The following is a 16,376-nucleotide window of genomic DNA, read 5'->3' as shown; positions in this document are numbered from 1 at the left end:
AGATCAAAACTTGTTTTGAGCTCAGAAAAAATGGAAGAAAAAAAAGGGGGGGGTAACGTGATTTAATAGACTGACGGGAGTAGAGGTTATAATTTTACTCATTTGGTGTTCAAGCCTTCAACCTTGTACCTTTTCAACACACACACACACACACACACAGCTGTGAGCAATGAGCATCCCACCCCCATCTCCTCCAGCATCAGCCCCCTGAATGCGTGCGTAAAAGGCAAGTTTACCGAAACCGGTTGGCTGGGCGCTGCACACACACAGACAGACACGCGCGCTCCAACCGGCGGGTGAACTTCAGCTGGATAATGGATTAACGCATCAGACAGATAGCTAGCAAAACGCGCGGCGTACTATGAGCTCCAGATGTCAATGCATTGGAAGAAAGCACCCACCCACCCACGGCGGGATGACTCACGGTTTAAAGTAGTCGAATAAACGAGCGCCGGTGCTGACGGGGAGATTGTGCGTGGGGCATGCGGCCGGTTCGTCGGTACTTAAAGCTCTCCCGGCCGGCCTGCTTTTATGGGGCAGAGACGCGCTGAGCTCGAGCCGCCGTCCGGACCGACAGTTGCTGCGCGAGGCGCCGGTGCCAAACATGGATAGCGCGCAGGACACCTCGGGACGCTGGCGCGCATCTTCATAAAGTGCGACACTTCCACACCGACGAGGCCTAAAACTTCATCTGTCCCGAGTCCAAGTCTCTGCCGACCAGAGGACGAGGAGGACAGAAGCTGCTTTCGAGCAATTTAAAGAGTAGTTTCAATAGTTTGTTGTTGTTCGTTTTGTTGCTTTTTTTTTTCTTTGCAAACCTTTACAAGAAGATTTGAAGTAGAGAAGATGCGTCAAGAGGTTGCAGGGAGATTTCAGATGCTTTTTGTGCTTTGGTCAATACTTCTGCTCACTTTGGGGACCGGGTTTCCTACCAGACACAGGAATGTTGCCCACAAGGTAAGTTTTTACTCTCACAACGTTATTATTATCTTTCTTTACCTACCAACTCTAGAATATTAGATATTAGATATTTTATTTTAATTGATCAACGAGTTTGAAAAGTCCGCGATGTCCTTAAATCACACCTGCCGCTGAAAAAACGTTATGTTTCCACCAACAGACCGTTAAAGTCAGTTTGATACTTTGGCTGCTGTAACGCGTCTGTCCGCATTACTGTGCCATTTATTTCTACACTACCTGTTTAAAATACAACACACAACACAACAGCTGGAATTAAAGTTTCAAAATGTTTTATCACTTTCAAACTGTTGGTCAATTGTAGCATAATTGCTATTGAAAACAAAACACGCTTTAACTCAGTGCCTGCTGGGACCGTTATCATGTTGAGATGTTATCATGTGTCACTTAATAGACATGCTCTGTCTCTCATTACGCACTTTGGTCCATTGAAATGTGAATAATGGAGAAAGTATTTGAGTAAAAGGTAAAACAGTTGATTCAGCCTCTCCATCAACAGTGCTGCAATCAGCAAAGTGACCTGAAATGAGCAGATTAGTGTGTGTTGTTCCCTTTTGTTCCACTTTTCTTTCCATGTATAGTAAAGTTTGCCATCACTGGGCAAACACCCCTCTATAATGAATCTAAACACCCTGCACACACACACGCACACACTACACAAGCGCGTTGTGTAGTGTGTGGTGTGTCTACGGGAATGTTTGTCTTACACATGGACATATTTGGATATCAAAGTCTGTTTGTGTGTGTTTGTAACAGGGTTCAGTTTTTGCCTTTGAACGCTCTCCTTCTTGTGTGGCCTCCCATGGATGCCCTATTGGGATGCTCTCTCATCATCTCTCTGACTGATGTCAAAGCAAAAAGAGACACAGATGAAACAGGGAGGGAGGAAGAGAAGGGAATGATTATTGAGTTAAAAATAATCAGAGTGTAGCTTGTGTGATTGTGCTTCTCATTCACCAAAAGACTGAAGTTGCCGATTGAGGACCTTCACCTGTGATTTGCTGGATGTGTGTCTAAGTGGTGGGCAGAGACGAGGTATTAAAGGATGGGACACTCAGTAAAGTTGGTGCCCGGGAACGAGATGCTTATGTAACCAGAATAAGGTTAACCGTTGGCATCTCTCACACTAGAGCTGGGGTCAAGTGTCATTCATCTGATTGTTTACGTTGGTTCTTTATTGTGTTAATGTGGAATTTCCTGTTTTTGGTTTTACCCCCATCTCTCAGCAAAGGGGGAGGAGGAATTTGTGCGGCAGTGGCCTCTTTCCCAAATATCAGGACCTGTTTGCCCTGTCTTTTTCGTCTCCCCACCTCCACAACTTCACCCTGATTCCCCCAGGCATGCATTTGTTGTCCTGTTTCCATTTGCAAAAGATGGCGATCAAAGAGCGCCCATAGTTTATTGTTCTTCTGTAATGGCTTGGAAACAGCCAAGTGCAGAGGCCTTTGATATCTGCAGGCGCATAAATCAGGGCTGCCGCATTGCCTGCCTTCCCAGCTGCCCCCCCCCAAAAAGTCTACCGGATCCCATCCCTGCCCTTCACGTCAGCCCTTGCTGCCCCCAACCAGCCCACCTCCCCTCCCTAACCTGAATGTGTGTCACCGTCGGCAGTAGCAATGACAGTAGCCCAAAATGGATCCATTATTCACTTGAAAGGAGCACACAGCGTTTTGCCAAAGCAGTGGATTTGTCATTGATGTTTGTGGAAAGAAGCAGTCTCCAATCCAGGCTGCATCCGTGCAGCCTGCCTGTTAAACACGCTGCATGCCATCGGCCATCGGGCCTTTGATCAGAACAGCCCCACTACTGAGAACAGGAGGGCAGGATCAGAGAGAAGCAGGCGGGAGGAAGAAAGGAGGAGGAGAGTGATATACAGGGAGAAAGAATACAGGATCCAGATGTGTAACAAGACAAGATGAGGAGGGTGTGAAAGTATGAGGCGTCTCTCATGACTCTGGACTTGGCATTTTTGTGTTTGCATAACACTGCAGGGCATGTGTGAGGGAGTAGGGTGTAAACAGTCACTGCTGAGTAGATAAGACGGTGATGTTTCCTTTCGAATAACAGGACAGTGACTGGGACAAATAGAACATCTTGCTTGGGGATTTGTCCAATAAAAGCTTTTACAAGACACCAGAAATCAGATTTAATATGAGAGGAGGTGAAGCATGGAGCCTTCAAATGGTGCTTGAGCAACGCAGAAAATAACACACGTTTTCTTTCGATTAGAAAGGAGATAAATTAGATTCACTTAACATTAGTTTGAACCTATTAAGCAGTCAGAGTTGTTGGTGCATGGCGACAAACAAAAGGTGGAGAGAGATAAAAACTGACTGTTTAATTATCTAATTGAATAACCTGCACCATAATGAGAGCTGCTTTTAATCATTTTTTTATGGTCAGTTAATCTTTTTGTCCATGAAAAATTAAAAACATAAGGCTCCAAGTGAGTTTCACATCTTCAAATGTCTGTTTGTGTGCCAACTGTTTAAAATCCAAAGACATTCATTCTGCAATTATATAAAACAGAGAATAATAGCCAATGCTCTCAATTTGGAAGATTAAACTGTTGGGTTGTTTTTGTTTCGTTCAGTTTTTTGAATAACAAGAACAATTAATCAGTTCTGTGATTATATAAAGTTATAAATATAACTGTTACAGCTCTATTTGCGTTATATCCAATGCTGAACACTGGACCAGAACAATCTTAAATCTGTGAAATTTATAGGATTATTTTCTAAAATGGGAGTGCAACACGTCATTTTTTTTTTTTTTTTGCATGTGTTAAAAATTCCTGTTGAATGTGTTTGATGCTTTTGATGATTCTCGGCAAAAAAATCCAAAACATTGCAAATGGTCTATTTGGATGTATTACACATGTTTCAACAAACAGTGGATGAAATAATAGAGAGAAAGGCTAAATATTCCCAGAAGGTTAACTATTTGTCAACACTAGTTTACAGATATTTGGGGAGGGGCCAACTCGTCATCTCCCATTTATCATGCTTGACGGGTTTCTCCTCTAAACAGGCATTATGTGTTCATATGCTTGGATTTGACTGACCACATAACTTCTTTATGGGACAATCACAAGCAGCCAGTGAAAAGTACGCCCTGTTCGAGAGCCCATAAGTATAAATCATCAGCTGACTGGTCATTAATTCAGACATTTCTTCTCCTCTTAAGCCCTCTAACTGCCACTGGTTTGTTCTCAACGGACCACAAACTGGCTCAGGTCCAAACTCAAGATCCTGCCCAGTCATACATTTATGCCACTTTAATGTGTTCAGCATAATATAGAGTGAATAGCAGACAAGGATTCATTAGAGTTTGGTTACGTTTGACCAGTGTCCAGAATGAATTAGATATATGTCCTATTAGAAGTGAAACAGATATATGAACAGTGGTGAATCAGACAAACCAAAAATCCATTTTCAGTGACAATATTCCAGATACAGTACATATTTCAACAGCTCAACACCATTAAAGTGTCACCAGTAATTACCATCAATCTCAGAGATCAATGTGTCCTCCTGCTGGTCCCCCTTCTGAGTAACTGTAAAACCTGAAAGGTCAAATTAAGTGGTGGCGGCAGCAGAGCAGGTTCAGACACTTGCACCAGCCCAGGGGTCCCACGCCTCCCAGGCCCTCTCATTAAAGCTAAAAGAGGATCTCTCTGGCACAGGCCCCTCTTTGTCCACTGCTTGGATGCCATGACTGTTGTGGGAAAAAATGAAATGAACGAAGGCTGGTTGGTCACTTGGCTGGTTAGTTGGATGCCTCGGGGGCTTTTTGGAATTGCTGATCAAGCTGGGAGATGGAAGATGGTTTCAAGGTTTCTTCCTGGAAACAGAGCAGCAATTGTTTTTATATTCACAAATGAGCCATTATAAATTATTATTATTAATTTTTTTGCTTTTTTATCATTAGCATTAAAATAAACTGTCTCAATTTCCCTTATTCATATTCAGGAAGAGGTGCAAAATGCATTACATCATTTCATATTAATGGTTCTGGTACATAGATGAAGCAACTTATACTACGTATTAATCTACTGTTTCCATCAGGCTCACGGCCATCCTGCTCATGGTGGTGGGGTCCAATATGTCCCTGAGACCTTGGAGCAGCAGAATCAGGTGCAGAGTCTGTTCCCTGAACCGCACAGCCACCAGAGAAGGTGGTCGCACCCCCACCACCGCTCCATTGGTGTTCTACCACAGCCGGAGCCTGAGGAGGAGACCAAACCTTTCATACTGGATCTCAAGAATTTTCCAGACCTGGCCAATGCTGATCTCAACTCACAGAACCCCAACATACAGGTGAGTACGAATACACTTTTCTGTAAATGGACAACCCTCACAATTTAATTTGAAAAGCTGTGTTGGCAATACTGTTTAATGTAACAAATACAAAACATGGTGTAATAAGGGGTCAAATGAAAACCCTTCTGACAAAATTAATGTGTAGTTTTGTCTTTTATTGTTATTTTTTACCTTCCTTTATCAGAAAGGTTTAGCAAACTCTTAGTGTGAGCTTAGAGAGCAAGCTGTAGGTTTTTGTTTTTTGTTTTTTTTTTTTTTGCTTCAATTGAATGAAAGACAAGGAGGACCTCTAATCATAAGTTCATCAAATCCTCATTATCTCCTCCTAACTTAACCCAAAACGTTTTTCAGTTGGACTTATGTCAGAGCGGTTATGCTCAGCTCTGTTCAGTTTAATCAGAATGTGTCTATCACAATGCCAACCAATTTTTATATTCAAATATAGAGATCAGTTCATTTCTGATGACTTTTCTTTCAGTGTACAGACTGAATGCATCCTTCTCTCGTGTCAACTAAGACAACTGAAAGGATTTCCAATTATCATATTTCTTCCTTTACTGTTAAATTAATCTCACAACTGGTCTTCACATCAGTTTAAGTGGGCAAATGGAACTACTGTTGTATCTAGGATGAGTCATATTCTGGTAATGCGAGGTGGTTATCCAGAACAAATGCTCTGCTTCTTTCTGCAAGGAGACAGTTTTCTCGGATGAATGTTCATGCTTACGTTTGACTTGCTGACTTAGATCTGGGAAGGGCATTGCCTCCTAAAATACTCCTCAACATATTTGAGATGGATGATTTCTTGAGAAGAGCTTGTAAGTCAGGCATATAACTGGATTGGTGGAACTGTAAATTCTTGATGCCATGTTATGGCAAGCCATCATTAAGACAGCAACATGTCCAATCTGTTAATGGGCCACTTGCTAAATGGTCTGGGTGTGCTTCTTTTTCACTTCATACTGACAGAGACCCCCTCTCTTTCTGCATAGGTTACCATTGAGGTGGTGGACGACCCTCAGATGGAGGTAGAGATGGACCTGGCTAAGGAAAAAGACTGGCCACCCTCCTCGTCCTCCTCCCCCTCTTCCACGGTAGATTGGCTTGGAGGCAAGAAGCTTTTCTGGCCCCTTTTCTGGAGTTACACCGACGCCGATTCCAGCGAGGACAGCAACAGCCGTTCAGGCGTGGAGGAAACTGGCGAGGAAGAAGAGGAGGAAGATTACTCCCTGGATTATGGCAGTGAGGAGCCTTTACCCAGCGGAGTGGGTGGAGACTGGGATACTCGTTGGAACGAAGGCTGGGATCCAATGCAGCGCTATTATGGTAAGTTTTGCCAATTAGTCTGCTTGTACAGCCACACGAACACAGCTCGTGAATATATGACTCCATAAAACTGATGAAGATCATTCTAAAGATAAATCACAATTAATCCCACACAACGAAAAAATACGATAAAAGGGAAAAGTGCTGAAATGGAATCAGCAAATCAAAAAAAGAGCTGGAGGGAGAGAGGCAGAAAGAGAGAGAGGGAGGACTACAGTGGATTTGCAAGCTGCATGATAACCGTCTTCACAGTCAAAGAGAACTAGCTTGCCAGCATGCGAGGCAGCATGAGCACTCGACCATCAGGACATTGTGGGTTATGGACACTTTGAAGTCGACACTGGTCGTGCTGGTCGCAGAGGCCTGCCTTTTGAAGATGGGTCAGATGCGCTTGCTAATGGCAGCGTGAGGCCGGCACTGTTCCCTGGGACAAAACAGGCCTCTGCTTGTGGACAATTAGAGGGCAGATTGGGAACTCAGAATGACAAGGGCCATTCGGCCAGCCCTTTCATCCTTTTTCGGGACCCCATGGGCCCCCCCCACCCCCCCAGACCCTGGCGGCCCTCAATGCCCTCTGCGGCTCAGCCTTTTGAGCCAGTTCAAGAATTTCAGGGGCTTTCAGGGCCCTGCATAACTTTTGCAGCCCCTTTCCCCCCTTTTAATTCTGCCTTCTTCTGGTGGGAAAGATGTTGTGTCACAGCTTGTGAAGACCGCAAAGTCAGTAGTAAAAATTGTAAATAACGGAGAGAAAGAGATAAAGCAGATGTAAATTCTTAAAAAAAAAAAAAAAAAAGAAAAGAATGAAAGAAGACAGAGAAGGCAGGAAAGCAAGACATTTCCCACGGATTTAAACATGGGTCTGGCTGAGCTGGTTTTTAAAGGTTTTTAATCTCAAAATGCACAAATGTAGATTCCTGAAACCCTGAGTAGGTTTTAGTCTACCTTTTCCTTTTCCAACTGCCAATATATAGACTGTATCTCTTAAAGTGTTGTGCATGCAGACGAGCCAAAGAAAGGGCAACAATGCCTGTTAAGTGGTCACATCTAAAGATTTGGTGAACATAAATCAAGGATGTCTGCCTCAGCTTCTTCTGTAATTAAGACTCTCCTGAGACCTCATTCTTGCATGGCCACATGGCAAGCTGGCAGCGCCCACAAAGTAAAATTGGGTGCTTGCTACACCCAGGCTGGTATTTCTGCACCCACCTCCCCTTTAATCAAGAATGACTTGTTTTCAGTGTTATTAACACCACAAGGAAGCATGGTGCAGAGGCGGACAGCCACAGCACAGCCTCTCTCTCTCTAATTTTACTGAAGCCTTCTTAAAAAGAATATGGGCTGGTATGGGAAAGGTTAGACCAGGAGAAAACTGTCATTTGCATGGACGGAGACAGTTCAGGAACTTTGAAAAAACAGGGTTCACTTCAGCACAACACAACACAACTGTAAACTGTAAACTGTAATCCGTGACACTACAAAGCTGCTTCTTATTAGCTTTTACAATTAGTAGATTGTTTGATTGTTATTTTCACTCTCTCTGGCACTAAACATGCAAATGATCAAATGCTAATCTTAACAGAATCAGGGGAGTTTTCATAGTGGTCCAAATGCATTTCACATTTTTATCCATGAGAACTGACAGTTGTGACACTGTTTGAATTTTCCTTCCCACAGAGGAGACTGACGAATGGACTCCCTGGTCTACCTGTTCAGTGACATGTGGACATGGTGAGAGGAAGAGGACCAAGTCTTGTGGCTACTCGTGCACTCTAACAGAAGCCTCTAAGTGTGACCTAGAGCCTTGTCCTGGTGAGATACTGATATCCCCAAACAAGGCCCTTTTTTTTTTTTTTTTAACTTTTGCCAGACTGATGTGCCAGCTGGTTTTTAATCAGCAGTTGCTCTCTCTTTGTAGGTGATGTCAACACCGTTGTAGATCCTTTTCCTTTCGATATGGAGAATGGCACAGAGCCATTTGGTACAGGTGAGTTTATCTCATGATGATTCCTCTATAAGCGCTCTCATTAGTTTACATACAATCGTGAGCTGCTTCCACATAACAGTCCACAGTTCAGAAAGTATTCATCATCTAGTGCCTCCTCGGCTAATTATGCATTAACAAAGGAAAGCAGAAGTGGCTTGCTCAACAGTGCAATATAGATGTTTATGGATGTCAGACACAGGATTCAGACTTAACTGTTGTTGTCCTTTTTCCAACAGATGTTGACAGCTGCGAGAAGTGGCTCAACTGTAAGAGTGACTTCCTCCAGCGGTACCTCCAGCAGGTGTTGTCTGAGCTTCCCAGCTGCCCGTGCTCGTACCCTTCAGACGTGGCGTACGCCGTGGTCAGTGTCTACGATGAAACTCACAGCCGGCAGTTCCGCTGGCGTGACGCCAGTGGCTCGAAAGAACGCCTGGACATCTACAAACCGTCAGCACATAACTGTATCCGCTCAGCACTTTCTGGTGACTCGTCTACTCTCGCAGCACAGCACTGTTGTTATGATGATCGCGGGCGGCTGATCACTCGAGGGAAAGGTGCAGGCACGCCTAACCTGATCAGCACTGAATTCTCACCCGAGCTGCACTTCAAGGTGGACGTGCTACCTTGGATCCTGTGCAAGGGAGATTGGAGTCGCTTCCATGCGGTGCGGCCACCCAACAATGGGCTGAGCTGCCCAGAAAACCCCCATGAAGATGTGTTCATGAACGAACTGGAAGAGGCCAGGGAGTACTGAGGGACCACAGCCAAAAGTACCATTTCACTCAGAGTCAGAGGGCCCAATCCTAATTTGAGAGGAGACTGCTGACTTTCAAAGTCACGAAATGTTACATCTAAGCCACGCATATGCCATTTATCATGGATAGATGACTCAGAGGAAATGCAAATTTGTGATTGGTAAATTTGTGAGGTTTAGAAAACGATGGTGAAGAGTGGCTGTCTCAAGTTAGGATTTGGCACAGTATCCTGACAACAGGCTCAACTGAACTTGATTGAATTACATGAATGGAAAAAAAAAATGCAGTTCTCCCATTGCTTTCCAACCTGCTACACATCTGGCATGACATCAAGCTGTCTCTTCATTCTCCTGAGTGTGTCTAAGCATGATGCCTACCTACTGGCTTTATGATGGCGTCCTGGTGTGCTTGTGATTGACAATAGCAACATATATAAACATCCTGATCACGCTTCTCGTAGGTCTAATTTTTGGAACTGTATGAATGTGGGCTGTACTGATGAAACAAACACATACATGAGTCTGACATATGAATATCCCAACAATGCTGCTACAACATAAGATTCTTCAGGTTCAAAAGGCATGAAGGGGACAGGATATTACTAAACCCAAACGACGCAACATGCATTCACAGTAATCACAATACAACGCAGCCAGTCTTTTGGGCTAAGTTGGTTTTAATAAAATTATTTGGAACATGAACTAGAGGGATACGCTAAAATAATTTGAAACGTTCTGTTGTCATTCTGGAGTTCACTGGTAAGAATTAAGAGACTAGCCTTTAGGCAGTAACGGTAGAGCAAGATCACGTTTGATTTAAAGTTTTTTGTCACACAGATTGATCTCATTCATTTCCACACATTTTCACAGCCAGGAAAATACATAATCTGGGTGCCAAAGAGTTAAAAAATCAGACTGCTGGTGCCTCTGGTTAAACCCAGCCTCTTAAGTCTCTTTGGTGCAAAAGTCAGAAAAACATTCAGCTCTACAGTGAATAGATTGTACTCATAGATGTGTCTCTACTATTTTCTCAGGGGGACTAACTGGCCATGATGAACAAATTTCCCTTACCTCGACCATGGAGCACTATGGGACCTTGTAGAAAGTGTATCGGGGTAAAGATGAGTCAGGGGGTATTGTGTGTGTAATCCAGAGTGGAATTGGTAAAGAGATAATGCTTATGAGCAGTTTCTAAAAGTCAATGGAACCCGTATTACTGAATTGTTGCTGTTGATGCATTGTGTCTGGTAGAAAGGTGTCATCGCTGTTAAAGCTTAGGGGTCTTTGGGTTTATGTACAGAACCTGATTGGATAGAAAGGACATTCCTTCTCAAATAAACATTCCTGAGTGGTCATGTAGTTAGTGTCTGTCTCATGTCTGGAAGAATATTGGTATGGGCAGCATGAGAGTAGTCTGCTTTAGGAAACCCACCATTTTATTCGACAAAGGATAATAATGGTTTTAGCATTGTAGCAGTAGCTGTGTTAAAACTCTCCTAGCTGAATAAATTGATACTTAGAACCGCCAAAACTCCAGGAATGGGCCTTTCTATCCAGTCTGATTTCATGGATGTTCGCTCCAAGCCTTTTTTTTTTTCAGGAATTCTGCGTCCAGATGTGTAAATGCAAACATTCATTTACATTTTGGAATCACCGATTTTAAAGGAAGGCACTTTATTTAAAGTATGTAGACAAATGATATATCAAAATGTACTCATGTTTGCCATTTGTTGATGACAGTGTAATTGTGAAGGGAAACTTGCCAGAAATGCTGCAATGTTCTATGAAAGTGCATATAACAAATGATTTGTGGAGAAAAGCATGATTTTTTTTTTTTTTTGTGATTTCTGAATCTAGTATTACATTTATGGTGTTGTACAGTATTTATTTGTCTGTTCTCTTTTTTTAAGTTTGTTGAAGCTTTGAAATGACTATACTCAACATGGTGCACTAATCGGACTGAAAATTGAAGGCACCCATTATCAAAAGGGAAACCACTTGCCTCATATCACTTCATACAGCGACATTAAGTGTGTGTTTCATTTTACGTTGTACTGCCGTGCTCTATGAAAATGTTGTCACAACTCTGCCAATGAAATATATCTATAAAAACCTTGCATTCATCATCTGACTCTCCAACGTGTCGTTTCTTTTCCCACACTGTCTTGCAGAGCCAGTACTTTGGCGCAACATTCCTGGATACAACCCAGTAGTTATACTTTTTTATTGACCGACCAAACCTTTCTGCTCCGCGTAAGGCAGTGTGGCCGTCAGCTCACTGTAAAGACTTGCCTGCCAGTCCAAAGATATGAGAATAACAATGCACTGCAGTGTTTTGGGAGTCGTATAGTAGAATATATCTTGGCCTTCCCCGTTCAGCTTTAGACGTTCTGGACACTGGACATTATTACCATCAAATGGAGCAAGACTGGCTGTTTCCTGATTTCCAAGCGAAGCTGTGGGGAGCAGCCAGACGCAAGAGTGTTATCAATCTTACCCAACCTTAAGCAAGCAAGGAAACTATGGTTATTATTATAGCAAAAAGTCAAACTGTTCCTTTTATTATTGCTCATTTCCTTGTTGTTGAAGGTCCCTTTATTCAGTGCCTTTATATGTTTGGAGCTTCCTGGCCACACCAACAGCTGCTGAAAGCTCTAATGCTGATTTGTTTAATAACCTGTAAATAGTAAGTTGTGGTTTTGTGAGTTAGTGTTTGCCTTGATGAGAGGTAATGGGCACAAGACTCTCATTTTTCATCTCTATTACATTTTCCACATGTGATTGCAGGATTTAATGAGCTACCGCGATTGAGTTGTTGTGCTCACACAAGTTAGCAGTGTGTGCATTTACTGTTTGAACCAACAGCATCAAACGTTTCCTCAGTTTACTCTATTTTATCGTCTGTGTGTTCTCAATCGAGCCTTGGTTTTCTTTATAAGCTCAGTTCACATCTCGAAGTCAAAAGTCATACTAACATTTTCTGTGCAGCTTCTAAACAATCAACCTCAACCTTTTTAAACCATGTGTGCGCTGGGAATCTACCAATGTGTTGTGGCGTGTCTTCTGGTGGTGATTCACAGGAGTGACACGATTTTCATGAATCTGATTTTCAGTTGTGGTTTTGGGCCCAAAGTTTTAAGAGTAGGAGGGACAAAATCCTTTCAATTCGCGTTCCAGAAAGGGCACATTGGATATCAAACATCATTACACTCTCCACTTGATCCATCGCACAAAATAGCCCTGCTACACCATAACTTTAACCTTTTAAGCTCCTGAATGCTTTAACGACCACCATGGGAACATTGTGTTTTCTAGGCTGATCTATTTCTACCATTGTGTTGTCTGAGGCTGTACTCTATCCAGAGGATTAAATAACACTGAGATTAAAAGTTCAAAGGTTAGGATAATGCAAATCCATAGGTTTAGGGAATCAAAATACTTCTCACTGATACTCTGATTCCGGTAGGTCATGGCGTCCGTTCTTCACTTCTGCTCTCATTGACCCATGAGAGGAGAGAGAGAGAGAGAGAGAGAGAAAAAAAAAAAACCCTGGCTTTACAATAGAATGTTTGGCCAGAAGTGGGACACAATTAGTGGAGGATGTACTTATGATATGGAGATAGAAATCCATCCCTTTGCTGTGTGTGCACTGCGTTAGAAACGATAAAAAGCTTGGAAGGTTTACTATGGTCCTCCAGTGATTTCCTAAGTTGACTGCAGATGAGTGCTCTGTGGAGGGAAGCCAGACACATGTTGACCACATTGCTGCCACAGAATAACAGATAAATAACCGCAGATGTGTAGACAGAGGAGAAAGCAGAGAGAGGGCGGAAAAAGGAACATAAAAGAGAAGGAAGGTTTCAAAACTCTGTGGCTAAAAGATGTTATCTGAAATATTGAATGAAGCAAGAGTTTCCAGGCGGATCCAGTTGAAAAACTGAGCGAATACACTTCACATCTTGCAGAGGCCATGTGCACCACGTCACTGAGAGAGGATGCTGTGGTTGTACAGAAGCCCAAGCACACCGAACTTGTTGTGTTCCAATTTTGCGGCAATTATTTCACTTACAAAATGTGAAAAGATGGAAATGCCGTCCGTAGTTCTAGTGCCTGCTTCACTGTGCTCTTACATGTTAGCCAGTGAATGTGTGTGTTTGTGTGATGTGATTCATTCCTTTAGTTATAGCGCTGGTGGCCCAGGCCTCATGCCAGCGCTCGGTGGTTGCAGATCTGTTTACTTTTGTAGGCTGGCAGGAACATGAGATTTCCTCTGGTTGTACTGCGGCTGGTCAACCTGCAAGCAGCATGGCCCTTCAAGTCCCTCGCTGCTCCCGTTACAGGCTGCCTCGTCCCCCATCCTCCCTCCCTGCAGATTACTCAAGAGGAAGGCAACCCCACGCAAACATACATACACACACACTGCAGTCATGAAAAACCAGCCATCACAGAAACACACAGTGCATTAATGCCGCAGAACATGCCTGCCTGCACGCACAAACTAGCCTACGTGCTTTAGCTGCTCTACCTCCGGGATTTGCAGGAATGCCAGTGAATCTTAAAATCAAATGGATTATCTGGAGTCTGACTTATCCCCTTTCCCAACTAGAGGACACAGAGGAAGGCCTTGTTCTGAGATGATCAACAATGCTAATCTCAAAATGGAATGAGAGAATTAGAAACCAAGTAGTTAAGGAGCAACCCCCCACCCAAAAAAAAAACAACCCAACAACAACAAAAACAAACCACTAAAAACCCTTCTGTTTTTACCCAGATTTCTGTAGGCGAAACAAATAATGTTTTTTGAGACAGTAACATGACTAAAAAAAAAGTATCCTGACAAAGTCATAGTGACATTGTTAACGTGCTGATGCTTTTTGCAAAGCTCATTATTTCAGTGAGTTACAAAGTTAAATACTCGCTAATCAAACAATAACCAAAATTCCTGAGAAATTTGGGATTTTGACCTGATGATGTGAAAAGAGGTTCATAATAGTTCGGTTAGATTTCAGGCCACAGCAGTCATGAAAATCAACCTCATCACTTTAACAGGATGAGGTGTGAGCACGTCCACTTTTTCTTTTCTCTTTTGCAGGTTTCGAGAAGCTCAATCTTGAAAACCAAGGGCAGGCAAATTTTTATATCAAGCAAGAACAATATTCAGCACAATAATCCCAACACTGGACATCAATATCCTCAGACAAGTCTGAATAACTGACATTCTTTGGATGAACCAGACTCTACAAACTTTTGTTTGTTTACTCATGTCCAGTGGGAGTCTTAATTTTCTCCCTCTCACTCTCTCTCAGTTGATAATATAATCAAAAGAGCAGCCAACACAATACCTTTGGACATGAGAGGGCCCTGCAGATCCAGTAGTACTGAGGCGGCAGACAGCCAGCCATAACAACATCAAACAGCCCTTAGCCTCCAGCGTTTACACAGAGCCAAGACCTTGGACCAAAAATATGATTGCATGTTCTTTTTAAGATAAGAATGCAGACAAGCTCTGAGGTTATTGCAAACAATATGTACAGGTCTGAAGTGGCTCTAGTGGCAAAGGTGGCCGGGGCATGGTAAACAGAGGGGGAGAAGGTGGTGTTTCAGAGCAGGTGAGTTGTCTCGGGTCAGGGTGCGAGAGCTTCGCTTTGCAGGCATGATGGAAACATTCTCATTTACTTGTGCTATCGACACAAGGAAAACATCACGCTGTCATCACCTGGTCTTACTTCCCTGGTGCACCCCTTAGCTCATGCTTTCAAAGAGGGGGCAGGGGCCTGGAAATTTGAGGGAGTTGACAGAGAGCACCCCCTGCTGGTCACCCCGAATAAATATAAAGGGACACCAACTTCTATGTTCCTCCGGAAACTTAGTCACATTAATAACAAAAGAGCACATTAACACTGAGTTGTATTGCATCTATTTCCCAAATAGATCATATATTTCCCATGTTTTTAGTCCATACATTTTTTAAATGTTATTTGTCCTCGCCAGTTCTTGCATTTAAAGATAATAAAAGGGGCATATTTGAGAGGAGAATGAGCAACTAAAGATTATTTGATTATGTGTTTGTGAATTAATCACTTTCAAATCTTTTGAATGAAAGAAAATAGTGAAAGGTCACATTTTCCCATCTCTAACTATTTTTTATGACAACCTGTTAAAAAAAATCAATAAAAGACAGAGAAAGCCATCAGATGGCTTATTAAATGAGGGAAGATTTGTATATTTTTGCTTTTTAAAATTCAGACAGTGATTTGTGATTGCCGCTTAAGTTTATGTTGCTCAACTCAATGATTTTGGAGCATGTCAGTGTTTTTGTATAAATCATCTGATCTGATTCTGCAGGGTTAAATAAAGATGAAACCAGAGCTGTATCGATATGAGCCCACATTGTTCTGTTCACCCTAAAAAATGTGTCTTTTACTATTTAGTACCAATGCCTTTTTTTTTTTTTTTTTGTGCTAAGTGGCCTGGAAAATGCTCTAAATTCACTTTCACACTGATGCAGTTGAGTGTAGACTTTCTTTTCAAGCTGCTAATTCTACCCGTCACACTGTAAATCTATTAACAGCTTGGTTTACCATGTAAAAATAATCCTATAGTGTGTGTATATCACCACCCACAGGTTTGAGATGGTGCTCGGATAAGTGTGCTGCTCATTGCTTTCAATTTTCCCCTTCAGCCTAAATGATGGTAAGCATGTGAGTATAAAACTCGAAGAAGAGTGATGTTGAGCTTTTTGGTTGTTAAACTTGCAGCAGGGTTGCATCACTGTAATAGCGGACCCCTTTTGTTCTGAGACTTAAATTGCCTAAAAATCAGTCAGATCAAATATTTAGAAATATTTCATAAATATCATATGGATCACCATATTTCTCCCAACAAATTGGATGATGCGTGGGCCGACGCGTCTGGAATGATAGCGGAAGTGTATCAGTCGGTTAATGGTAGTTAAAGCAACAACATGGCTGCTCCTAAATCAGATTTCGTGCTTTGTTGCAGCCCTGTGGCC

The 16,376-nt window shown here is 42.6% G+C and overlaps 1 protein-coding gene across 1 annotated transcript; it reads left to right on the top strand.

The window, feature by feature from the left end:
- Positions 1-267: 267 nt before the first annotated feature.
- ism2b (isthmin 2b) lies at positions 268-11,482 on the top strand. The gene is made up of 6 exons (XM_029496418.1): positions 268-957; positions 5,046-5,297; positions 6,293-6,626; positions 8,301-8,435; positions 8,542-8,610; positions 8,847-11,482. Exons 1-6 carry the CDS (start codon positions 847-849, stop codon positions 9,362-9,364), a joined length of 1,419 nt encoding a protein of 472 aa, XP_029352278.1. The 5' UTR covers positions 268-846; the 3' UTR covers positions 9,365-11,482.
- Positions 11,483-16,376: the final 4,894 nt, after the last annotated feature.

The sequence above is a fragment of the Echeneis naucrates genome, chromosome 24 (assembly GCF_900963305.1).
Source record: "Echeneis naucrates chromosome 24, fEcheNa1.1, whole genome shotgun sequence".
NCBI lineage: Eukaryota > Metazoa > Chordata > Actinopteri > Carangiformes > Echeneidae > Echeneis > Echeneis naucrates.
The sequence above is the reverse complement of the archived record's forward strand: the minus strand, read 5'-3'. Positions and strand labels throughout refer to the sequence as shown.